This window comes from Elephas maximus, chromosome 19, assembly GCF_024166365.1.
Source record: "Elephas maximus indicus isolate mEleMax1 chromosome 19, mEleMax1 primary haplotype, whole genome shotgun sequence".
Lineage (NCBI taxonomy): Eukaryota > Metazoa > Chordata > Mammalia > Proboscidea > Elephantidae > Elephas > Elephas maximus.
Window position 1 is genome coordinate 68368078 of NC_064837.1, and position 26225 is coordinate 68394302.

The 26225-nt window shown below is 50.1% G+C and overlaps 1 protein-coding gene across 1 annotated transcript in view; it reads right to left on the reverse strand.

Moving 5' to 3' along the window:
- The window catches only part of DNAH17 (dynein axonemal heavy chain 17), a 115242-nt gene that overhangs the window by 14129 nt on the left and 74888 nt on the right, over positions 1 to 26225 (reverse strand). Inside the window, exons 57-70 of the mRNA XM_049859135.1 lie at positions 23856 to 24020; positions 23004 to 23099; positions 22607 to 22824; positions 20658 to 20865; positions 20239 to 20354; positions 19133 to 19325; positions 18601 to 18836; positions 15085 to 15207; positions 12839 to 13043; positions 11636 to 11800; positions 9802 to 9942; positions 9321 to 9491; positions 6701 to 6823; positions 5475 to 5668 (exon numbers count right to left, since the gene is read on the reverse strand). Of these exons, the coding sequence (XP_049715092.1) occupies positions 5475 to 5668; positions 6701 to 6823; positions 9321 to 9491; positions 9802 to 9942; positions 11636 to 11800; positions 12839 to 13043; positions 15085 to 15207; positions 18601 to 18836; positions 19133 to 19325; positions 20239 to 20354; positions 20658 to 20865; positions 22607 to 22824; positions 23004 to 23099; positions 23856 to 24020 (2354 nt within the window). The remainder of the gene's footprint in view (positions 1 to 5474; positions 5669 to 6700; positions 6824 to 9320; positions 9492 to 9801; positions 9943 to 11635; positions 11801 to 12838; positions 13044 to 15084; positions 15208 to 18600; positions 18837 to 19132; positions 19326 to 20238; positions 20355 to 20657; positions 20866 to 22606; positions 22825 to 23003; positions 23100 to 23855; positions 24021 to 26225) is intronic.

Sequence of the window (26225 nt, forward strand, 5' to 3'; positions counted from 1 at the left end):
AGATACCAGATGACTACGTCTTGGTGCCAGGTGGCTCTCGGACCCTTAGAAGCCTGCCTGTGATTCCAATAAAGGGATTGGGTTTTAGCAATTTCCTGTTTCCCACCCATTTCCTATCTGCCGTGTAGACAAGGGCTGCAAGAAGGAGCAGAACAAGACCAGCCTGTTTGTCTCCTGGGGATTTGCCCCAATTGGGAGGTATCTGAGAGGAGTCCCTGGGTAGCACAAACAGGTAAATTCTCTACTGCTAAATGAAAGGTTGGAGGTTCGAGTCCAGCCAGAGGTGCTTCGGAAGACAGGCCCGGCAATCTATTTCCGAAACATCAGCCACTGACAACCCTACAGAGCACAGCTCTACTGTGACACGTGGGGTCGCCATGAGCTGGGGTCCACTTGGTGGCAACTGGTTTGGTTTTGGTTTTAGTTTGAGAAGGGAGTTCAAATTATAGCAGTTTTTGGTGAAAAAAAAAATTTTTTTTTTTTTTTTTTGGTGAGCTCAAAGGATCACAAAACACAGACAGTCAGAAAAATCACAGACACAAAAGGGCTTTTGAAGACATGGAAGTGCTTCTCTGTGTCAAGCCCTAACCTGTTTCTAACTCTACCCCAGTGAGCCAATCGAGGAAGTAGGACAGGGAGGCCCAGACCATCCTCTTCCGGAAATTCTAATGTTATTGGGATGACATGTGGGTTGCAGATGCCCGCCCTTCTCCCTCAGCTGTGGACAGCTGAGCTCACTGGATTCCGAATGACGTGCGTGAACTAAAATTAGAAGATGTCAATGGCCAGTCCAGGATGGTAGCAAATGGCAGCATTCCCGGGGGTGAGCCAGGCTCGTCTGTGAGCAGTTGAGTGTTTGAGTGCGCTGAGTACATTGGAAGACTTTCCGATGGACCTGTCCACTCCCAGGCTACCCCCAGCTCCCCCAACTCCTCCCCTCTGATCTAATGGGGGGGTCTGAGGGATGGTGCCAGCGCTGGCCTCTCCATTCCCTGGGGACTTTCTGAGGACACCTTTAGCTGTCGTTCTTTTCTTTCACCGGCTTCCATACAGTGTCCTGAACAGATGCCGACTCCAGTGGGAGAGATCCTCCTGACTGCTCCCATAACCACTCCTGGTTCCTTTCCTCTTCTGTCCGAGGGAAAACAAGGCAAAACAGTAAAGTCTGTGAACAGGCAGTGATGCGACACAGGCCCCTCCTTTGTCAGAGGAGAGTTCTGTTAGGGATGCGGGTGTTGTGGGAGAAGTCTGGCTGCTTCCAGGGTGCTAAGAGAAACAAAAAGGAAAGAAGCCCAAACAACCCACGGACACTCTGAGAATGAACCCTGGGCACGTCTCCTTGGTAAGCCCTGTCTTCCTTCCTTTAGCAGCTCGGTCCTCTTTCCCATAGTGGCTGGATCGCAAGGGGCCACCTTCTCTCCACCCGAGGGGGTTGGATGGATGTCACGGACATTGTGTCTACCATGGGACCCAGTGCAGATGCTGCATGAGGTTCTTGGATGTTGCTGCTCCTGAAGTCCTTGTGTCAAATGATGGCTCCAACAGGAGAGAAGGGAACAGGCATGAAAGGCTGCAACACTGGATTGAGGGTGGCATTTCCCGCCCAGCAGGCCACAGTTGGGACAATTTGAAATTGCTCATGAAATTAGAACGGTTCTCTTTGTGAATTACCAAAAGTGGACAAAAATAAGATTATTTTAAATTTGGCCATTATTATGGATTGAATTGTGTTCCCCAAAATATGTGTTATAAATCCTAACCTCTTGTCTTAGTCTGGGTTCTCTAGAGAAGCAAAACCAGTGAAATGTGTATGCATATATACATGGAGAGAGAGAGATTTACCTCAAGGAAATGACTCATGCCATTGTAGAGGCTGGCAAGACCCAAGTATGCGGGTCAGGCGTCAGTCTGGAGGCTTCTCCCGACTCTCATAGCTGTAGGGGCTGACGAACCCAAGATTGGTAGGTTAGACGGCAGGCCACTGGCTCACAGGCTTTGGGGGCTGATGAATCCCAAGATCAGTGGATAATATGGCAGGCCACTGGCTCAAGTCCCAAAAACCAGAGGTGAGAGGTGATGACAAGCTGGATGCAGGATCCAGAGCAAAAGAGAGTGTTGCCAGAGCATTGTATATGCATTGTATGCAGGCCACAGTCCCAAGGAAAATCCCTTACATTAGATCACAAAATGGTGGATAACTACATCATTATATGACTACCAAATTACATCATTACATACTTGCCAAGCCACTGAGAATCATGGCCCAGCCAAGTTGACATATAATATTAACCATCACATTCTACCCCTTGTCAACTTGCCACCTGTGCACATCTCCTTAAACCACATACAATCTTTAAACAAAGACAATTATAAAGCCATACTTGTGCCTAACATGATACACTAGCATGTGTACAACTGAAAACGCACTAGCCCCCTTTACATCTTATATTTTACAAAAGATGAAGAAAAAAAAATTTTGCTGTCCATCCCACATATGTATGTGTATAACAAAACAAAGAAGAACTACTCATAACTATTAGAGTCCTCATTTCTGCAACTGGTCCCTTAATCATAACTGATATTTAGAACGACCTTCTTCTACTACCCATTGTGATTTCCTTTGCCCTCAGCAAGCACCTCAGCCGGTCGTAGTTCTTTGCCTGGTGGGGTGACCCAAACCTTCATTCCTGAAGGGTCTGGGCCATTAGTAGTCATGTCAGAATTGGGCTGCTGTGTTTTCCATTGACTTTAATTACAGGCCATGGCAGTATTAGGAGACGCCCTAAGGGGTCTCCTGTATTCCAGGCATACTCTCCTTTACCTCCCTTATGTAGTATCAATCTGATTTCCTGTTGGTAATCAGGATCAATCACACCAGCCAATATGGTAACACCCTTCTTTGCCTGTTGATCCAGAGGTATAAGGAGCCAAAGCGGCCAGGTGGCATTCTTAACTTCCAGTTCAATGGAATCCATGTTGTGCCTCCAGGTGGGAGCATTCTTCCCTTTGGGACTAAGACCTCTAGACTCGCAAAGCATAGTGGGTCACTAAGGGTGATAGTGAGTGGTGCCACTCCCATTTCTACCCCTTGATTCCTGGTCCCGTGAACCCTCGCAATGGGAGAAACAGCACCATATATTGGACGCTGGTTTAGGGCATACACTGCCTCCTGGAGACCATTGCCCCAACCCTGCAAGGCGTTGCCACCTAGCTGGTGCTGTAATTGTTTCTTTAGAAGGCCATTCCATTGTTCCATCAAGCCAGCTGCTTCAGGATTATGGGGAACATGGAAAGACCAGTGAATTCCATGATTTGGGGCCCACTGCCGCACTTCATTTGCTGTGAAGTAAGTCCCTTGATCTGAGGCAATGCTGTGGGATAACATGACGGTGGATAAGGCATTCTGAGAGTCCAAAGATGGTAGTTTGGCAGAAGCATTATGCGCAGCGAAGGCAAATCCGTATCCAGAGTGTCTATTCCAGTGAGAACAAAATGCTCCCCTTTCCTTGATGGAAGTGGTCCAGTGTAATCAAACTGCCACCAGGTTGCTGGCCGATCACCTCAAGGAATGGTGCCATCTGGGGACTCAGTATTAGTCTCTGCTGCTGGCAGACTGGGCACTCAGCAATGGCTGTAGCCAAGTCAGTCTTAGTGAGTGGGAGTCCATGTTGCTAAGTCCATGTATAACCACCATCCCTGCCACCATGGCCCCTTTGTTCATGAGCCCATTGAGCAATGACAGGAGTGTCTGAGGAAAGAGGATGACTGGTTTCCACAGAATGCGTCATCCTACCCACTTGATAAAACCCTCCTCTGTTGAGGTCACCCTTTGGTGACATATTCACATGAGACACAAATATCTTCACTTCTTTGGCTCAGTCAGAGAGGTTTATCCACATACCTTTTCCCCACACCTCCTTGTCTCCAATCACCTTCCTTCCAAGTCCCTCACCATCCAGCCAAACCAATGACCACATCCCATGAACTAGTATATAATCACACATCTGGCCATTTCTCCTTCCAAGCAAAATGAACAACTAGGTGCACTGCTTGAAGTTCTGCCCATTGGGAGAATGTCTCTTCACCACTGTTCTTCAAGGAGGTCCCAGAAAGGGGCTATATATTTATATTTGTGTATGTATAGATAGAGATTTATCTCAAGGAAATGGCTTATGTGGTCGTAGAGGCTGGCAAGTCCCAAGTCTGTGGGTCAGGCATCAAGCTGGAGGCTTCTCCTGACTCATGTAGCTGCAAGGGCTGACGAACCCAACATTGGCAGGTAATGTGGCAGGCCGCTGGCTCAAGTCCCAAGAACTGGAGGTGAGAGATGATGACGAGCTGGGTGCAGGATCCAGAGCGAGAGTGAACTTTGCCAGAGCATCGTACATATATTGGATCCAGGCCACACCCCAAGGAAGCTCCCTTACATTAGATCACAAAATGGAGGATAACTACATCATTACACAACTGCCAAATTACATCATTACCTAACTGCCAAATCACTGTGAATCATGGCCCAGCCAAGCTGACCCATACATAACATTAACCCCTATACCTGTTGATGTAATTCCATTTGGGAATAGGGTTTTGTTATGTTACGGAGGACATGTCAGTGTAGGGTGTGTCTTAAATGAATCCCTTTTGAGATGTAAAAAGAAGAGAGAGGCAGAGAAGCACAGGAGCCCAGATGGGGGAAAGGGGGAGCCATGCCACAGGGAGATAAGGAACAGAAGCTGAAAAGAGATAAGGACCTTCCTCAGAGCCAACAGAGAGAGAAAGCCTTCCCCTATTCCCCTAGAGCCGACAGAGAGAGAGAAAGCCCTCCCCTAGGCCCAGTGCCCTAAATTCTGACTTCTAGCCTCCTAAACTGTGAGCAGATAAATTTCTGTTTGTTAAAGCCACTCACTAGTGGCTAATTTCTGTTATAGCAGCACTAAAGAACTAAGACAGCCATTAAGGGGTTGCAAGTCCCCAAATGTGGGTGGCTTTGCCTTGTTTTCTCCTCCTCTAAATCCTAAAAGGACCCTATCTGTATGTCCATGGAGGTCAGAAATGTCTACACTTTTATGTTTTTTTTTTAATCCTGGAGGCTCACGTGGGGATCTTGTTTTCCTGCCATACAGCACAGGTGAGCTGAGGCCAGTGTCCCACTCACCATACTCTGAGACACTAAAGGCTCATGAGAGCTCAGAACTGGAATCCTGCTTCTGTCCCTACAAGCTAACTGGGCAAAAGACTGAACTTCCCTGAGCCTTACTGTCTTCGTCTGTAAAATGGGGAAAAGAAACAAGCTGTGAGGATTAACTTAAGTGCTTCGACTGCCCAGCCCAGTGGCATGTGGCTGATATCCCATCCATATCCATTTTCCTTGGAGAGGGATGGAACAGATGGGGTAGGAGAGAGCAGCACCTGTCACCCCGGGCGCCTGAGCCTGCGGCCACTGCACCCCCTGGGCGGCAGCTGGGGACACTCACTTGACGGCGTAGGTCATGCGGTCTGGCCGCATGCACCGAACCATGCAGAGTTTCTGCAGGGCCGTCTTGTTCTTCCACTCCTTGGGGAAGATCTCCTTTTCTGGGGCCTCAGATTCCACTAGCTTCTTCCACCGCTTGGCAGACCCCTCGATGTCACTGTCCAGGTTTTTGAACTCATCCATTTCCGAGAGGGCCTGGAGACACATGTGACAGTGTACTTGACCCTTCCAGCTCTGCCCTAGTCCCGCTGGATGCCACCCCCCGAGCGTTCCTTCAGTTAATGCAACCAGGAGAGGCTGTTCTCTTAGGAGGGGACCAGGCAGCAAGCCTGAGGGGAGGGAAAATTTAATCCAGGGACAGGACGTCATCTTCCATTTGGGAGGCTTATTAAGGGATGAGGATCCCTGGGGGGGCAATGGCTAAGTGCTTGGCTGCTAACCGAAAGGTTAGTGGTTAGAACCCACCAGCAACTCCACAGGAGAAAGACCTGTAGATCTGCTCCTGTCAAGATTAAAAAACCAAACCCATTGCTACTGAGTAGATTCCAACTCATAGCGACCCTATAGGACGGAGTAGAACTGCCCCATAGGATTTTCAAGGCTGTTATCTTTGTGGAAGCCGACTGCCACATAGCTTTCTCCTGTGCAATGGCTGGCAGGTTTGAACTGCCTACCTTTTGGTTAGCAGGAGAGCGCTTTACCACTGTGCCACCAGGTAGCCTGCCTCCCAAAGATTTCAGCCTAGAAAGCCCTATGGGACAGTTGTAGAGCTAGGAGTCGGAGTGCACTGGGCCCCTCCCAACAATGACTTGAAGGGAGGATGGGCTTCTCAGTGGACTGTCTGTTTTGGGTCTTTTGACTAGAGACACGACAACTTTGGGGCCCCTGAGTGTGGGGCCCAGGAATCTGAGGACTGACCTCTGCACTTTCCTGGAAGTGGGAGGTGGAGGAAGGGACACGCTCTGGCTCCCTGGGGCTGGCCTCTCAGCGTGCGTGAGGCCAGCAGGGGACTTAACCAACGCCATAACTAAATGGGAAGGACGAGTTTTTTCTGGACTGGCCACCGGCCCATCTGGTTTCGCATCCCTATCTCTGTGGCTGCCTTGTTGCGCGGGCTTTTACAGGCCCGTGGCGCCTGGTAATCTGGTCTTGTAAACATCCTCTGTGCTACCGGGAAGGGCTCGGCAGCGGGAAGAAGGTGGGCGGTGTCCCCACTGTGGTACCAACCTTGATGCCGCCCCACCCCTGATTCAACAGGAAGTCCACAGGGGAGACCACCCCCGCCTTGAATGGGAACCGCAGCAGGAAATCCAGCTCCACCGGGTTTAGCTCCTTCTTCATGGACAGAACCTGTGGGAAAGTCAGGGAACAAACACTCAGACTGTCGTCCTGGCAATGGTTGTCCTGGCAACGGGGGGAGGTTAACCACCCTAGAAATGAGGGCTCCCTGGCCCCCAAACTCCTTGTCCTGCACTCTAGGGCTGAGACAGACCACTCTGTCTTCAGCTTGTCTTTTCTTTTTTTATTGTGGTAAAATACAACAACAACAACAAAAAAAAACAAACCCATTGCCGTCAAGTCGATTCCGACTCATGGCGACCCTACAGGACAGAGAACTGCCCCATAGGGTTTCTAAGAAGCGCCTGGTGCATTTGAACTGCTGACCTTTTGGTTAGTAGCCGTAGCACTTAACCACTACGCTACCAGGGTTTCTGTGGTAAAATATAGATATAACCTAAAAGTTACCATCTTAACCACAAGGTTGTGCAGCCACCATTCCGATCTAGCTCCTGAGCATTCTCATCTCCCCCAAAGGAAACCCTGTACCCACTAACAGTCACTCCCCATCCCCCTCCCCCAGCCCCTGACAACCACTGAGCTGCTTTCTGTCTACAGGTTTGCCTACTCTGCACATTTCACATGAATAGAATCAGGCGGCCTTCTGTGACCGCCTTCTTTCACCCAGCATAGTGTTTTCACGTTTTACATTGCAGCACGTATTAGAACTTCATTCTTTTTATGGCCGCATAGCCCTCCACTCTATGGGTGGACCACATTGTGTTTGTCCATTCATCGGCTGAGGGACGTCTGGGTTGCTGCCACTTCTTGGCTATTGTGAACAGTGCAGCAGGGAACGTTGATGTACAAGCTTCTGTTTGAACACCTGTTCTGAATTTTCGTGGGTGTGGTCCTAGGAGTGGCATGTCTCGGTCCTGTACTAACTCTATGCCAGTCCTCTGGGCCCCTGGCAGGCACCATCCTGGTCATGATGAAGGGGCTGTGTTGGGCAGCCTAAGATGGACGGCAGGGGAGCTGGTGGCCATGGTCGCTGCTGTCTCCTTGACCAAGTGCCCAACACCCCCTCCTCAGACTCCAGGCGGTTTCTCTAGAGTTAGACTTTCTTTTAGTCAAACAAAAGGTTCTTTGGGCTTGAAAAAAATGTTTTCTGTCCTGAACATTAGGGGGACACGAGGAACCCTTATCGAAATGACCCCCCACAGAGTAGAAAACTCATATTGAACCCGTTATTTCGAAATACTCACAGAAAAAAGAAAATGTCATTAATTAAAAAAAAAATTTTTTTTTGGACCCTATTAATTCAAAGTTTGAGTTTGGATTGAAAGCTAGGTTTATATCTATGCCCAGACTATCTGTAAAAGGAGTGTTTCCTAACAGGACTTAGAATGCACTGTAAACCCAAGGGTGGGGGGGGCCTGTTTAATCAATTTAATGCAACAACAACCACAAAAATCTACACATATTTCAGCAGGACTGAACACACAAGGAAGGGTATTTATCTAGCAACATATTTATTTCCTGAAGCAATATTATTCAGTATCCCCGGGGGCTAAGCCTTAACGAGCACTGTTTACTTAGCCCTTGCTGTTAGGTGCTGTCCAGTCGATTCCGACTCTTAGTGACCCTGTACGACAGAGCAGAACTGCCCCACAGGTTTCTTAGGCTGTAATCTTTATCGGGTAAGGCACCCTGGTGGTTAAGAGCTCCGCTGCTAACCAAAAGGGTGGTGGTTTGAAAGATGTGGCAGTCTGCAGGGGCAGTTCTCCCCTGTCCTATAGGGTCCCTGCCAGTCTGAACTGATTCGATGGCAATGGGTTTGGTTGTCTTTTAATCTTTATGAGAGTGGATCAACCAGGTCCTTCTCCCGAAGAGCCACTGGGTGGGTTCGAACTTCAAACCTTTTGGTTAGCAGCCAAGCCCTTAACAGCTGCATCACCAGGGCTCCTTAAGCTCTGCTTGAATGTAATAAGATGACAGGTCTTTTGTAAAATGCTCTTTAGTTACATGAACCTCCCCCTTCATGAGCTCTCATTGAGAACAGATAAGGGTGAAATACGTACATAAATACATAGCAAAAAAAAGAACCTCACAAATTTTATCTATCTATGTTCAAGGTAAAGATGATGTTTTAACAGTGACGGAGAAAGCAGCTGCTTTAAAAAAAAAAAACAGAGAAAAAAACACAGGGAACGCTGCGATATCGGAGGTTCAGAAATGTTTCCGTTGTTATTGTGATCTTATTGCTGAACATGACGCCTATCACACGTAAAAACTCCTGTCTGCACTCTTCCAAAAAAAAAAAAAAGGAAAAAAAAAAGCCCCCACAGAGCACCGGGACTCAAAAGCCAACCCCGGCACGTTCCACCTCGGCATGTCCGGGACTTTATGAGTCTCCCGGGGACCTTGTTGAAATGCAGGTTCCCACTCACTGGGTCTGGGTCTGGGTCAGGGCCTGAGAATCTGCATTTCCATCAGGCTGGGGGTGTTGGGGGGGATGCCCTGTTGCTGGTCCATGGACCACACTTTGAGTGGTGAGGGCCAGTGTTACCTGGAACGCCACTTGTGCCAGAAAGATGAGTTTGTCACGCTCAAAGAGGCCCCGGGCGGTGTACATGAAGACGGAGTAGGTTATCTCGTCTGTCAGGTTGGTGACGCGCTGCTTCACCTCATCAGCGGGGGCCGTCTTCTGAATGGCCTTCTCGAATACCACGTTGAAGGCCTGGGGAAGAGGGGCCGCCAGCGTCATTGTGGTGCTGCCCAGGTGGGCTTGCTTGGTTTGCTTTAATTGGAGGGGAGGGCCCGGTGGGTGGCACTGGGGGGAGGGAGGGGTAGGGAGCCCTGCTGTCTGGGTGGGAACAGCTCTGAACGCTAGCGTTGGACAGGTCCGGAGTCACCCTAGTCTGAGCCTGTGCCCCTGGCCCCCTTTCTGTACCATCTGCAGCCTGGGCCTAGCGTGCCCCCAGAGGGTAGACTAGATGGCCATGGACACCAGGCGCCCCTGGACCCAGACCACCTGGATGCAGGTCTACCTTGAGAGAGAACTGGTAGATGGGGTTGATTTTGTTGAGGTCATTGAGTATAAAGTACAGCAGAGACGCCCTCTCTGCGGCCGGGCGGTAGTTTTCTCTTGCCTCGTTAATTTTAGCTTCTGTGATTTTTGCCTCTTGTACCTCAAAACGAACAAAGGGGACTTGAATGCAACCAGCCTGTGGGTGGTGTCTGTGGCCCCACCAGGGCTCCGCCGCTGTCCAAAGCACTTTTGCTCTCTCAGAAGCCACCCTAGGGAGCCTCGGAGCAGATGGCTGGGCTGCCGGGCGTGGATCTGTGACCCTTCTCCCCGCCCCGAGCACTCTGGGGTTTGCTCATGTCGTCATGCCTTCTTTTCTCAGCTGCCAAGCCACCTGTGTGCTCCAGCCCAGGGTGCGAGGCAGGGAGCGCTCCCGATGGGTCTTTTTTTTTTTTTAATTGTACTTTAGATGAAGGTTTACAGAACAAACTAGTTTCTCATTAAACCGTACACATTGTTTTATGACACTGGTTAACCACCCCACGACATGTCAACACTCTCCCTTCTCAACCTTGGGTTCCCTATTACCAGCTTTCCTGCCTCCTCCTGCCTTCTAGTCCTTGCCCCTGGGCTGGCGTGCCCCTTTAGTCTAGTTTTGTTTTATGAGCCTGTCCAATCTTTGGCTGAGGGGGGAACCTCAGGAGTGACTTCATTACTGAGCTGAAAGGGTGTCTGGGGGCCATACTCTCAGGATTTCTCCAGTCTCTGTCAGGCCAGCAAGTCTGGGCTTTCTTTCTGAGTTAGAATTTTGTTCTACATTTTTCTCCAGCTCTGTCCGGGACCCTCTACTGTCAGAGCAGTCAGTGGTGGTAGCCGGGCACCATCTCGTTGTACTGGACTCAGTCTGGCGGAGGCAGTGGTAGATGTGGTCCATTAGTCCTTTGGTCTAATCTTTCCCTTGTATCTTTAGTTTTCTTTATTCTTCCTTGCTCCCGAAGGGGTGAGACCAATGTTGTATCTTAGATGGCCGCTCACAGGCTTTTAAGACCCCAGATGCTAGTCACCAAGGTAGAATGTAGAACATTTTCTTTATAAACTATGTTATGCCAATTGAGCTGGATGTTCCCTGAGACGACGGTCCCCACAGCTCTCAGCCCAGTAATTCAGTCCCTCAAGGAGTTTGGATGTGTCTGTGGAGCTTCTGTGGCCTTGCTTGGATAAGTTGTGCTGGCTTCCCCAGTGTTGTGTACTGTCTTACCCTTCACCAAAGTTTCCACTTATCTGTTGTCTATTTAGTGTTTTTCCATCCCCACCACTCCCCACACTCATAACCATCAAAGATTGTTTCTTTTTGTATGTAAACCTTTTCATGAGTTTTTATACCAGTGGTTTCATACAATATTTGTCCTTTTGTGATTGACTTATTTCACTCAGGATAATGTCCCACAGCTTCATCCATGTTATGAGATGCCTCACAGATTCACCGTTGTTCTTTATCGTTGCGTAATGCTCCATTGTGTGTGTGTACCACAGTTTGTTTATCCGTTCATCTGTTGATGGGCATCTCTGTTGTTTCCATCTTTTTGCTATTGTGAACAATGCTGCAATGAACATGGGTGTGCATATGTCTATTCGTGTGATAACTCTTATTTCTCTAAGATGTATTCATATATTCCTAGGAGTGGGATTGCTCGAACAAATGGTATTTCTATTTCTAGCTTTCTAAGGAAGCCCCATATCACTTCCCAAAATGGTTGTAATATTTTGCACTCCCACCAGCAGTGCATAAGAGTTCCGATCTCCCCGCAGCCTCTCCAACATTTGTTATTTCCCGTTTAAAAATTTTTTTTTTTTACCTTCTCCTCAATCTCACTGGCCGTGTGTTTCGTGGTCTCCAGATTTTCCACCAAGGCCGTGTCTCCTAGGAAGTTCCCCGACGCGGCTGACAGACGGGCCAGCAGAGAATCTTCCAGCTCTTTCAGGACAATCTTAAATTCGTTTTGAGACTTGGTGAGGTTCGCCTGCAGAGATGGCAGAGACCCAGGAGCAGAATCAGTCGTGGACGTGTCCTCGCCTCTGACAGTGGTCCATCGGGACCTCTCTACAAAGGCTAAGTGCGCTTGGTCAAGGCCCCGGGTTTGGAATGGAAGAAGTGATGTCAACCCTGGAAGACTCCCCACCCCCATCCCCAGCAGTACAGTGGCCCTGCTCCTGGGCTCTGTGGCTTCCTGTCCCTGGAGTCCTCGGGGCAAGGGCCTGGGGCCGCGTGGGGAGTATGCGGAGATGTAGGGGCCCTGGACTCCTCTGAGCTGATGTGTGGCTAAGACAGAGCAAAAGGAAGTCGCTGCCGAATGGAGGCAGCAAAGACATTCCCATCAAGTAGCAGTGGGTGTCTTGGAGCTGTCTGCATGTCAGCGTGCAGGGGCAGTGGTGGCTCAGTGGTAGAACTCCCCCCTTCCACACTTGGGTTCAATTCCTGGCCAACGTACCACATGTGTGGCCGCTACCTGTCTGTCAGTGGAGGCTTGCTGTTGCTAGGATGTTGAACAGGTTTCAGGAGAGCTTCCAGACTAAGATGGACTAGGAAGAAAGGCCTGGCTATCTACTTCTGAAAATAACCAATAAGAACCCTATGCATCACAAAGGTCAGATCTGCAACCTATCAAGGGGATGGCGCAGGACCAGGCAGCGCTTTCTGTTGTGCATGGGGTCGCCACGAGTCATGGCATTTAACAACAAAAGTACGTCACTGTGACTCCTGTTCTTTAAATGAAGCAATCATTTAATTTAGAATTAAATCTGGGTGCCTGATGACATGGCAGCTGGGAAAGAAAAAATGACTTGCTCTGTTGTATATGAAAATATCATTCAGTGTGAAAAGCCCAGGCCCCTCCAGAGAGAAGCAATGGGACACACTGGAGTAGAGGCCGGGGTCAGGGAACCTCACACAGACCTGGCACCCCCTCTGTCCTGGGGCTCTCAGCCTGTCTTTGCGCAGACAATTCTTACCTCACATTAATTCCAACCTCACATTAATTCCAACATCAGGGCCCCCTTACCTTCAGTTGTTCTAGATCTGGGCGCTCTTTGGCCACCACAGCAGCCAAGAGTTGGTCTTCGAGTCCATCCCTAGTGACCAGGAAGTTGATCAGGGTGCACTGAGCTTGCATCTCGGGCTTGTAGTGTGGGTTGAAGTACTTGGTGTGCAGGATAAGGCGGAATTTGGGGTGGTACTCCACTTCCTTGTCACCAATCTTAATGAATCTGGTGAGGGGAGGAAAGGGTTACAGTTTCACAAGCCACCTTGCGCCTGGTCTGAAGCTCCTGGACCTGCCTTTCAGATCACCTTCATCAGCCAAGCTCCTGCTCTGATGCCAGGGATCAGGCCTGGTGGCTGTTCCTGGGCCAAGCTGCTGCCTTGAACCTTTCGTGTGGTCGTTGGAAAAGTCCTGTGACTTCCTTTGCTCCATCATCTGTGATATGGATCCTTGCGGAAGATGCACCTCCTCTTTTCTTTTCTCTGGCTGGGGTGTTCTTATCCTTGTAGCAGTGGTTTCTCAACTCTGGCTGTACATTATACCCAACTGGGGAGCTGTTACAGACACGGTTTGCCTGGACGCCACCCAGAACCCACTCATATCAGAAAAGCACCAGCATTCCAGTTCTGAGCGTCGGTATATTCCAGAAGCCCCCAGATGATTCTGATGAGCAGCCGAGGCTGGAATCCTGGATCAGTAGGCTAGATCTGCTAAGCCCTCTGTGGGGTCATCTCTCTCTGGCTCCCTAGCTCTGCTTTCCTCTCTTCCTGGCCCAGGTCACTTTGGGGGGCTGTTGTCTATCTGCACCCCCTGAATGCTACCACTTAGGCCAGGGCCCTCTCTGACCTAGGACATCAGCACACGACTCGCCACCTCTGTTCCCAGCTCCTGCACCCACCTCAGCATTTACAGGTGGCTTACATTAACTCTGACATTGACATCTTTTAAGTTGATTTAATTATTTTCTGTTATAAAAGACAAGTTCAATGTCCAACAACAAATGAATGGATAAAAAAAATGTGGTATATTCATACAATGGGAGGAGCCCTGGTGGTACAGTGCTTAAACACTCTGCTGCTAACCGAAAGGTCGGCGTTTACCAAAAGGTCGAATCCACCCGCTGCTCCACAGGAGAAAGACGTGGCAGTCTGCTTCTGTAAAGCTTATAGCCTTAGAAACCCTATGGGATCAATTCTATTCTGCTCTATCTGTGACTGTGAGTTGACTTGACGGCAACACATCCATACAATGGAGTATTACTCAGCCATAAACAGGAGAGAAGTCTATAACATGCTGTAATGGGAATGGACCTTGAAAACCTAATGTCAAGTGGAAGAAGCTAGACACAGAAGATGTATCGTACGACTCCATTTATATGAAATACCCAGTACAGGCCAATCCAGAGATTGAGAGAGCAGACAGGTGGTTGCCAGGGAGCAATTGTAAGTGGGGGAGGAGGGAACGGGGAGTGGACGCTTAATGGGTCCAGAGGTTCCTTTGGGGCGATGAAGATGTTTTGGAGTGAGATGGAGAGGGTGGTGGACAGCATCCCGAAGGTGCTAAATGCCACTGAATTGTTCCCCTTAAAATGGTTATTCATGTGTTATTTGAGTTTCACCTCAATTAAAAAAATAATACAGACTCAAGATTTGCAAAATGCATAAAACATAGAAGAAAAATGTCATCATTAATGATCCCTGTCTACTTACTGGCCTGACAGAGACTGGGGAAACCCCGAGAGTATGGCCCCCGGACACTGTTTTAGCTCAGTACTGAAGTCACTCCTGAGGTTCACCCTTCAGCCAAAGATTGGACAGGCACATAAAACAAAACGAGACTATAAGAGGCACGCCAGCCCAGGGGCAAGGATGAGAAGGCAGGAGGTGACAGGAAAGCTGGTAACGGGGAATCCAAGGTCGAGAAGAGACAGTGTTGACATGTTGTGGGGTTGTTAACCAATGTCATAAAACAATATGTGTACTAACCATTTAATGAGAAACTAGTTTGTTCTGTAAACCTTCATCTAAAGTACAATTGGGAAAAAAAAAAAGTGACATTCCTGATCGGGATGTGGCCCCACAATCTCCACATCTGTCCTCTGGGATCTGGGAGTTCCTTTGGACCAGCTGGCATTTTCTTAAAGGCCCTCCAGCTCACCAGGCAAGCAAAAGAAGGTTCCACAGGTTTCCTCTACAGACATTCGCCAAGGCCCTGCCTCTGAAGCGGTTAACCTGGACTGAACCACGGACGTGAAGGCCACAGCTTACCTTCCCTTTTTGATGGTGTTCCTGCCCAGTAAAGGATCTAACACGGGGTCCACGGTTTCACCGATGTTCTCGATGAGTAAGGCATCTCCTTCAGAAATGGCCTGCTCGATGATGTCCAGGTAGCTACAGTCACACCACAGAAACGATTAATGGCATATGACACGACAAACCGAAACCAAACCCATTACCATCGAGTTGATCCCAGCTCATGGCAACCCCATGTACTACAGAGTAGAACAGCTCCACAGGATTTTCTTGGCTGTAATCTTTATGGAAGCAGATTGCCAGGCCTTTCTCCCTCAGCACCACTGGGTGGGTTCGAACCACCAACCTTTTGATTACTAGTTTGAGTGCAAACTGTTTGCACCACCTTGTACATATGACACAGTGACGAAGAAGCTGCAGCTGTCAGAGTGAGAAGGCACGAGACAGGTGACCAAAGAGCAGACAGCTCATCCCTTCCAGCAACCCATTCTCCCTGAAAGGAGCTGAGGGCTTCCTGTTAAATCACTTATGTGGCCTTACAAGAAAGGAGGTAAAAAAGGGAGGCTGCCTTTTGTTTGCGGAGGTCTTTACAGAGCCAAACATTTTCACATCTCTCATCTCATCTGATTCCCCTGGACACTGGGAATGTTACAAGGTGTCTTAGTTATCTAGTGCTGCTATAACAGAAATACCACAAGCAGATGGCTTTAACAAAGAGAAATTTATTCTCTCACAGGCTAGCAGTCCGAATTCAGGGTGCCAGCTCCAGGGGAAGGCTTTCTCTTTCTATCAGCTCGGGGGAAAGGTCCTTGTCATCAACCTTTCCCTGGTCTAGGAGCTTCTCAGGGCAGGGACCCTGGGTCCAAAGGATACTGTAATGGATTGAATTGTGCCCCCCCAAAATATGTGTCAACTTGGTTAGACCATGTGTAGTTGTCCTCCATTTTGTGATTTTCTTATGTGTTATAAATCATAATCTCTGCCTGTGGTTAAAAGGGTTACGGTGGGATTGTAATACCGCCCTTACTCTGGTCAATTTACTGATCCAAAAAGGAGCTTCCCTGGGGTGTTGCCTGAACCGCCTTTTATCTCTCAAGAGATAAAAGGGGACCTCATACCACCAAGAAAGCAGCATCAGGAGCAGAGTGTGTCCTTTGGACATGCAGTCCCTGCATGTGAGAAGCTCCTCAACCAAGGGAAGATAGAGGACAAGGACCTTCCCTCCAGAGCCAACAGAAAGAGAAAGCCTTCCCCTGGAGCCGTTGTCCTGAATTTGGACTTGTAAACCAGTTGACTGAGAGAATAAATTTCTCTTTGTTAAAGCCATTCACTTGTGGTATTTCTGTTATAGCAGCACTAGATGACTAAGACAGACACACTCCGCTCCTGGCTCTTCTTGCTTGGTGGTATGAGGTCCCTTTCCTCTCTGCTTGATTTTCTCTCTTATATCTCAAAAGAGTCTGACTCAAGAGGAAACCTAATCCTGTAGATTGAGTCCTGCCTCATTAACATAACTGCCTGTAATTCCTCCCTCACTAACATAATAGTTAGGATTTATGACACATAGGATAATTACATCAGATCACAAACTGGAGGACAACCACAAAATCCTGGGAATCATGGCCTAGCCAAGTTGACACACATTTTAGGGGGACACAATTCCATCGATAACAGCAGGGAAACTATTATCACTACTGTCTATGCTGAGAAAATAAACCACAGAGAGGTTAAATGGCCTACCTGAAGCCCCACAGCCAGCAAATAGCTCAAAGCCAGGCCAGGCCCACGGCAGGAGGAGCAGGTAACAGGGGTGTTGTGGGTTGTTGAGTTGTGTCCTCCAAAAAGTCACATTTGAAGTCCTAATCCTGTACTTGTGAATGTAACGTTATTTGCAAACGGGTCTTTGCCAGTGGTACTAGTTAACATGAGGTCCTACCGGAGCAGACAAAACCGAAAAAGCCCAAGCCGGTTGCCGTGGACTCATAGCGACCCCATAGGACAGGGTAGAACCGTCCCACAGGGTTTCCAAGGAGCGCCTGGTGGATTTGAACTGCCGACCTTTTGGTTAGCAGCTGTAGCTCTCAACCATTCTGCCATCAGGGGTTCCTACTAGAGTGTGGTGGGCCCTAAATCCAATGACTAGAGTCCTCACAAGAAGAGAAGAGACACAGAGGGAAGATGCCACGTGAAGACGGAGGCAGAGATGGGAGTGATGTGGCCACAAGCCAAGGAATGCCTGGGGCTATGAGAAGCTGGAAGAGGTAAGGAAACATCCTTCACTATAGTCTTCGGAGGAAACCCTGGGGCACAGTGGTTAAAAGCTACGGCTGCTAACCAAAAGGTTGGCAGTTCAAATCCACCAGGTGCTCCTTGGAAACTCTGTGGGGCAGTTCTACTCTGTCTTATAGGGTCACTATGAGTAGGAATCGAATCGATGGCAACGGATTAGAGCCTTCAGAGAGCTTGGCCCTGCAGACACCCTCGATTCAGACTTCCAGCCTCCAGAACTATGAGAGAATCCATTTCTGTTGTATTAAAGCCACCGTTTGTGGTCCTTTGTTACAGCAGGCCTAGGAAGCTAATACACAGAGGAAAGAGAAAAAAGAGCTGAATATACATATATATATATATATATAAACTAAATATACCTCTATCTATATTTCATTTTAACCATATATATTTTATTTTAACTCTTTGTCCAGTATTTTTTTTCAATTAAAAAAAATTTTATTGTGCTTTAGGTGAAAATTTATAGCTCAAGTTAATTTCTCATTCAAAAATTTTATACACATTGTTTTGTGACATTGGTTGCAATCCCCACAATGTGACAGCACACTCCCCCTTTCCACCCCAGGTTCCCCATGTCCATTTGTCCAGCTCCTGTCCCTTCCTGACTTCTCATCCTGCTTTTGGATAGGAGCCGCCCATTTGGTCTCGTATATTTGATTCAACTAAGAAGCACGTTCCTCCCGTGTGTTAGTGTTTGTTTTATAGGCCTGTCTAATCTTTGTCTGAAAAGTGGGCTTTGGGAATGGTTTCAGTTCTGAGTTAGCAGGGTGTCCGGGGGCCAAAGTCTCGGGGGTTCCTCCAGTCTCTGCCAGACCGGTAAATCTCGTTTTTTTCCATGAATTTGAATTCTGTTCTACATTTTTCTTCACTTTGTCAGGGACTCTCTGTTGTGATCCCTGTCAGAGCTGACCATATATATTTTAGCCACATATTTAAATACACATGGCTAAAATATATTTAAATATATATGGCTAAAACGAACATTCTGACAATGAGTAAATTTACAGAGTTAAAAAAATCTTAAAAAAAAAAAAAGCTGACTTTGAATTCTGTTACTCCTTGTGCTATCCCCCAGGGCCAAATGCTAAAAGAAATGCCCAGCTGTGGGCTCATAAGCATTGGGGTTCACAGGTCCATCCATCCATTTAACAAATACGAGATGCCTGAGGTGTGTCCCCAAGCCAAGGGGCCCCCAGCCTATGGGCTGCTTTCAGTGCAGCCTGCCCTGGGGTCCGCACATACCTCTTCTGTCCCAGGCGGATGGCTTTCAGCTCACTCCCATACTTGTTTTTGATCCACTTGACCCCCTGCAGCTGCGCATCCACAATGAGCGGCCAGCGCTCTGTGTTGCACAGGATGGTGGCATTCTCAGTGGACATGCGGTCACTCGGGAGGCCCTGGTTGTTCCAGGTGGCCACGTCCGCGTCATCTGTTAGCAGAGTCAGGGGGTCCAGGCCCTTCGTGATGGGGATGGGTACCTGCCGGTGGAAATCACACTTTCTCAGAAGGGGTGAGAGGGCCTTATGGCACAATGGAAAACAGCTCTTCACGTGAGGCTGCGGCTCAGAGGTTTGAACTTCCGATGAGCCGCTGGCCTCCCTCTAAACAGATGAGCTGTGTGTGCAACATCCGCATCGGCAATCCTGGGCCACAACCTGAGCCCCACAAGAGCTGGAGCCTTGTTTATGAAGCACATATGCCCTCTGGCTGAGTCCACCCTGCCCGGCACCTCCCCTGATTTTCTGGGGGTAACGAGCGCAGATGGGCCTCTCACCTTTAATTTATTTATATAAGGGATCCAATATTTCTCCATTAGCTCATTTCGGTATTTCTTGGTGAAGTAGCCCACGTAGGAGACGAAGGCGGAGATCAACAGGACGTCCCCACAGAGCGTGACCCCCTGGCTCTTGAAGTTCTCCACGGATTCGGCCCAGCGGACGTTTTCCGATGCTAATCCTCCCACCAGCCTGCAATGGGAGCACGTGGTCAATGGGGTGGCAGGGGCGGGGGTGGTGGTGAAATAAAGAGATGCCTTTGAGAGAGTGAGGAGGTTGGGTGGGAAGCCCAACATGGGGCTCCCCACCACTGGTTAATCTATGGATCTTCAGGATTTCAAATCCTTCGTTGGCTCCGAGGTTTAACAATGAAGTGCCAGGGTGGAACGTGAGGGAAACACAAATTGTGTGTTTTGGAGGCACCTGGGAATGTACGTCCCCTTCCCCACGACAACTGCATCTACGCTGACAGTTTTTGACATTTCACCTGCACGATAAGCGTGCTGTCTGGACACCGTTGGGCAAATGCTTCTGACTAGAGGGAGGTGGTTGAGTCTGGTGGAGGCTACGGTGACCACAGAACGCTGTGGCATCCAGAGGGCCATGGGGCTTCAGTGGCTGATTTTTTGGAAGTAGCTCACCAGGCCTTTCTTCTGAGGTGCCTCTGGGTGAACAGGAACCTTCAACCTTTGGTTAGCAGCCAAGCATGCTAACCGTTTGCACCACCCAGGGACTGCGGTGTTCTTATAGGAAGGGGAGGCAGAGATGGGAGTGCTGCAGCCACAAGCCAAGGATGGCCGGCAACCACTGGGAGCTGGGAGAGAGGTGTGGAACAGACTCTCCATGAAGCCCCAGAAGGAACTGGCCCTGCCCACAACTTGATTTCAGATTTCTGGCTTTCAGAGCTGTGAGACAATAAAAATTCTGCTGTTTGAAGCCACCCAGTAGGCCCTGGTCACTAACTCGGTGCTCAAAAAGCGAAAGCCAAGCCATTACTGCTTGCACCTGGGGGCTTATTCCTCCACCTCCAAAGGCTGTCCTGCGGAGCTGTGTCCCCTCCAGGTGATCTAAAAGGTGTGGCTGGGGCAGGGGAGGCGCCAGCTACCTGTTGGCCAGTGAGATCACCCTATTGGTGGCATCGGCCTCTTGTTGACACTTGATTTTCTCGGCCGTCGCTTTCTCGAACGCTGACGTCAGGTTGCTCAAGTTGGCATTGAGTTCCTGGAAAAACAACAGAGTGCACAGGTCCTGAAATAGAGTGCCGCTAGGCGTGACCAGCTCCCAGGGGGCAAGAGCAGGACCCTTCCCCTGCCTGAGCCTGGACTGGGCCTCCCACAAAGGCACAGAGCCCTCCAGGGCATGTGGCTGCTGCGCAGCCTCCAGCCACCCCTGGGGCCCTCCAGCGTCAGCGTCCTCTTGCTCTGCTCAATAATTCACGACAGCAGGCCACGCCACCGCACTCTCAGCAGACATGTTGACCGGCCGCAGAGTCCATGTTTTACTAGGGAAGCTGCCAGCACTTACGGCGATTTTGTTCTTGATCCGGGAGAGCTTCTCCTGCGCCTCCGCCAGTTCTGCGTTCGCCTCCTCCAGGGCCTGCCTCTTGGGGGCCACGTCGCAGTAGACCTCATAGAAGCGGACGATGTTGATGCACCAGGAGCACAGGCCCGCGGCGGCCGTGGACTTAGAGCGGATGAACTCGGGGTCGAACGTGGGGTTGCCTTGGTAGGGCCTGGAGAGGGGAAGGGGAGGCTCTGACCTCTAGGGCTGCGCCGGGATGCGCACCTTCAGGGTTTGTCCTCAGCTCTGCAGTGCTGCAGGGCTCCCCTACTCTGGCCACTGGTCAGGGGCCACAGCAAGGGGGAATGCTGAGTTTTGTTTTGTTTATGTCTGGTATCTTAACCACCTGTCAAATGGAGGCTTTCGTGTGTTACCTTGCTGAACAGGTTTCGGACTAAGAGGGACAAGGAAGGCTCCTGGTGGTGCCCGCGTGGCACAGTGGTTAAAGTGCTTGGCTGCTAACCTAAAGGCTAGTAGTTTGAACCCACCAGCCACTCCGAGGGAGAAAGATGTGGCAGACTGCTTCCATAAAATTGTCGTTGTTGTTAGGTGCCGTCGAGTCCGTTCCGACTCACAGTGACTCTATGTACCACAGGACGAAACACAGCCTAGTCCTGTACCAACCTCGTGATCGTTGTTATGTTCGAGTCCATTGTTCCGTATGTAATCTTCCATAAAGATTACAGCCTTCGAAACCCTATGGGGCAGTTCTACTGTGCCCTATAGGGTCACTGCGGGTTGGAATCGACTCGATGGCAGTGGGTTTTTTGGCTTGGTATGCTCCTGGTGCTTTATAGGGATGATCTCATTTTATATAAAGACATTTAAAGGTGTCACTTTGAGGACTAAGGTGCACCTGACCCAAGCCATGGTGTTCTCAATCACCTCATATACATGCGAAAGGTGGACAGTGAACAAGGAAGACCGAAGAAAAATTCATTCATTTGAATTATGGCATAGGCGAAGAATACTGAATACACCGTGGACTGCCAGAAGAATGAACAAGTCTGTCTCCGAAGAAGTATACCCAGAATGCTCCTTAGAAGGGAGGATGGTGAGACTTTGTCTTAGGTACTTTGGACATCATGCTTGGCAAAGTAGAGGGTCAATGAAAAAGAGGAACACCCTCAATGAGACAGATTGACACAGTGGCTGCAACAATGGGTTCAAACATAGCAATGATTGAGAGGGTGGCACAGGACAGAGCAGTGTTTTGTTCTGTTGCTATGAGTCAGAGCTGATGGGCTGGCACCTAACAACAACTCATTTTTGTGTGGCAGCTTAGCTAGGTGATGGTACCCAGTTGTTTAGTCAAATGCTAATCTAGATGTTACTACGAAGGTATTTACTTGTGGTTAACATCTACAATACAATAAGGAGCTTTGGTGGAGCAGTGGTTAAGTGCTCAGCTGCTAACCAAAAGGTTGGTGGTTCGAACTCACTAGCAGCTTCTTGGGAGAAAAGACCTGGAAATCTGCTTCTGTAAAGATTCGAACCCCTGCTGGAAACTTGCTCCACTTAAATTTGCATTTCCACCTCAGATATACTGAATCAGAATCTACAGTTTAACAAGATCTCCAGGTGATTCTTATGTATAATAAATTTTGAGAATCACTGCTCTACTAGTGGTTCTCAGAACTGGTCCCTAACCAGCAGCATTAGCATGGCCTGGGAACTTGTTAGACATGCAAATTCTCAGCAGGGGTTGTTGCCTGACATAGGGATTTTGGACTTGCCAGTCCCCAGTCACGTGAGCTTTCTACCTTGTTCTGCTCAGCTAAGACCCTGCCCTGCCCTGGCCAACACAGATGCTTTCTGTTGGGACGCATGCATGCTGAGGGTCCCACCACCCAAGGGGTAGGCTTGGGACCACGCAGAGAACGCACAGCCAGCCGAGCTCGGCCCGGACCTACTTAAATGCTTTCAGACAGGCTTCGGGGATGTGCTCCTTGTCGAACTTCTTCAGTGAGTCCAGGAAGGTGTCCACTTTGCCCATCATGATTTTTGCCGCCTTCCAGCTCTTGTCCTTGGGGATCTTGCCCCCGGGCGCGGTCAAGATCATGACGGCAGCCGTGACATTGACCACAGCATCGGGAGGGGACCCAAAGGACTTGAGCTCCGTCAGGTTGTTCTGCAAACGGCAGAGGTGACAGCTCTGACAGGGCATCTGGGCCGCCCAGCGGGACTGGGGGCCTCGGTGACAGCCCCACCTGGGGAGCCGCAGGGGGCCTTGTTCCACACAAACTGGAAAGAAAACCCCGCCCCCCTCGCTGCTGGGCCAGGAGTCTCCCTTCCTCTCCTTTTGTCTACCTTGTTCAGAGTGTCCAGGGCTTCTTGGGCTGCCAGCAGGGCCGGCTCCGCTTTGGCCAGGTCAGTCTCACAGGCCTTTTGCTTCTCAGTGACGTTCTGGAAGGAGGCCAGGAGGGCAGGGTCAACCCAGGGTCCTACCCTGGGTGGGTTGCATGTAGGGGGCCTTGGGGCCACCTCTCCCCAGGCAGCCAGGCAGCCCCAGCATGTCCTGAGCTCCATCAGCAGTAGTCCTGTCCTGCCTCTGGCCGTGTCCCTGCTTCCCTCTGTGTTCCCAAGGCCTTGTGTTTACTGCTGTCCGGGCCTCCTTCCTCTCCCTGCCCCCCTACCCCAACACCCTCAGCGCTCAGAAGGAGCAGTGCGCCGGGGGACTTGGGATTCTGGAATAAGACCTGTTCCTTCCTGATCTCATGCTTCTCGGACTGAGGGGGAGCCAGGGCTCCTTCCATAAAGATTATAGCCAAGAAAACCCTATGGAGCAGATCTACTCTGTAATGCATGGGGTCTCCTAAGTCACAAACCAACAACAACAAAATCAACAAGAAATAAAAGGCAGCCCCGATTCAGCAGTCTGGGCTGGGCCGAGAAGCTGCATTTATCATAGGTCCCTGGATGCCCCCTCCACTGAGGGTCTTGGGGCTGCACTTTGAGGTGGGGGGCTCTGGGACGGGCTGCCTCTAAAAGGAAACACCCCTAAGCTGGGAACACTGCGCTGGGCTCAATGCTCCCCTCTCAGACCCTCTGGGGCTGGGGAAGCTCGGCCTGCATGAAGTCTCGCCTTCCTGGCACTTGGAGGAAGACACGGTGGGCAGCGGGTGGACCCCCCGGGTCATGTGTGGCTCTGGCTGGCAGTACCTTGTTGATGACCTCAACCTTGATCTCCTCCTCGTCAGCGATGGCTTTCTCCTTGCTGACCTTCTCAGTCTCCACACCCACCACCTGGATCAGCTTGTCTGCATTCTCGTTTTTCTGCTTGAGCTCGGCCTCCTGCACGGCCAACTTGGCTTTCAAGTCGTCCACCTGGGGGAGGGGGTGCCCAGAAACGCGCAAGCTTGGGTTGCTGCCCTCCGAGTGGGCCAGCCTCAGCCTCAATGGGACGAGTCTTTTCAACTGATTGAAAGCAAGCATTTATTGAGCACTGACTGTGTACACGGGGCCACAAGTATGAGACATACACCGGTGTGCAAGGAGTTGGCAGTTGAACTGACCAGAATGAAAAAAGACAACTGAACCACAGTGCTGAGGGGTGCTGGGAGGGGCTGAGGGGCCTTCTAGGCTGGCAGCCCTGAGAGAGGGAAAGCTTGGCCACAGGAATAAAAAGCTTTCTGGCTAAGCCAGCATGAGGTCCCAGGTCTGGTCAGAAGGGAGGGTGTGCTGGAAGCAGTGCGTGACAGAGTGGGCTCCTTTTCCCCAGCCCCATTTTCAGTGTTGAGCCCTGGGGGTGCAACAGTTAAGCACTCGCCTGCTAACCAAAAGGTTGGTGGTTCAAACGCACCCAGTGGCTAGGCAGGAGGAAGACCTGGCAATCTGCTCCTGCAAAGATGACATCCTAGGAAACCCTGCGGGGCAGTTCTACGCTGTGAGTTGGTATCGACTGACGGCACACAGCAATGGTGCGGCGAGCCTCCCCGGCCTCTCTCAGCCCCTACATTCACTCTGCCTCCGCAGGAGGGTGTCTGGAAGCTGCTGGGTGTTTTTAGGAAACACCCATGGGTCTGCAAACTTTGCTCTCCCTCTGTTCCTCTTTGGAGCAGGCTGCCCGGGGTGGGTGAGGGGGCAGTTCTCCTTGGCTCCTCCAAGCTCCGAGTCTTACTTCGCCAGCCCCTTTCTCTTCCCCCCCCATGTGGGAAGGCTTTCTGGGTCCCGCGTTGCCTGTGGTTGGGGGCAAGTCAGCCTATAACGAACTGAATTGTGTCCCCCCAAAAAATATGTGGAAGTCCTGACCTCTGTGCCTGTGAACATGACCCTGCTTGGAGATAGGTTTCTTTTTTTTTTTTTTTTAATGTTAACAAGGTCATGGAGGAATAGGGTGAGTCCTAAACCTAGTCCCTTTGAGTGGTGCCTTACAGAAAGGGAAAACAGACACAGAGAGACATACACGGGGTGGAGACCAGGTGAGAACCCACTGAGCAGCAAAGGAACACTGAGAAATGCCCAGGGCTACTGGAAGGGCAGCCCAGAGACCGGTGAGGGCCTTCTCCTGCAGCGGACAGAGCCCGGCCCTGCTGACCAATGCCCTGAATTCCAACTCCTAGCCTCCAGAGCTGTGAGACAACGCATTCCTGCCCTTTAAAGCCCTCCACTTGCGGTGTTTTTGTCACAGCTGCCCCAGGACACCAAGACCCAGCCCGACTGGCTCAGCTGGGGCTCCAACAGAGCCACGTTTGGGCCAGCCTGGTCAGTGAGCTTCCATGTTTGCTTATGACTCAGGAGAGGAGAGGCAGCCGCCAGGCTCCCTCAGGGATGACAGCCACGATGGGCAAGAAAGACAAAGAAGCTGGCACTACATTAAAAAAAAAAACATTAGGGAGGATATTTAAAGCCAGGCAGAAAACTAAAATCAATACGGTGTGAAGCCAGGCGTCGCAGGGGCTTTCCGAGCCGGGCGGGCGGAGTGAACGGCGCTGCCGAATGGACGCATTTTCAATGGCTGTGTTTTTGGCCCCGTCACCAACCTCGTGAGAGGAGACGGGAGCAGGGTGTGGTGTGAGCTCCCAGGTAAGGCACCCAGGACAATACTCCCATTGTAAAGTGTGTGGGATCATTTTTCATATTTAAAGCAGGTTGTCTAGTTGCCTAGTGCCGCTGTATCAGAAACACCCACGTGGGTGGCTTTCACGAAGAGAAATTTATTTTCGCACAGTTTAGGAGGCCAAAAGTCCAAATTCAGGGCACTGGCCCTAGGGGAAGGCTCTCTCTCTCTAGGCTCTGGGGGAAGATCCTTGTCTCCTTCAGCTTCTGGAGCCCCGGCGTTCCCTGGTTCCCTGGCGGCCTCTATGTGGCATCGGTCTTTCCCCTGTTTGTGCTTGCTTCTCTCTGTGTCTGGTCTGCTCTGTTTCTATCTCAGAAGTCATTAGGTTTTGGAGGTTCAGGGCCATGGTTTCATGGGACATTCCAGTTAATTGGCCTAATAAGGTGTTTAGTGCTTCTGTTCTACCTCCTAGTTCACTGTGTAGTGCCTGGGGTCTTAAAAGCTTGCAAGCAACCACCCAAGGCACGACAATC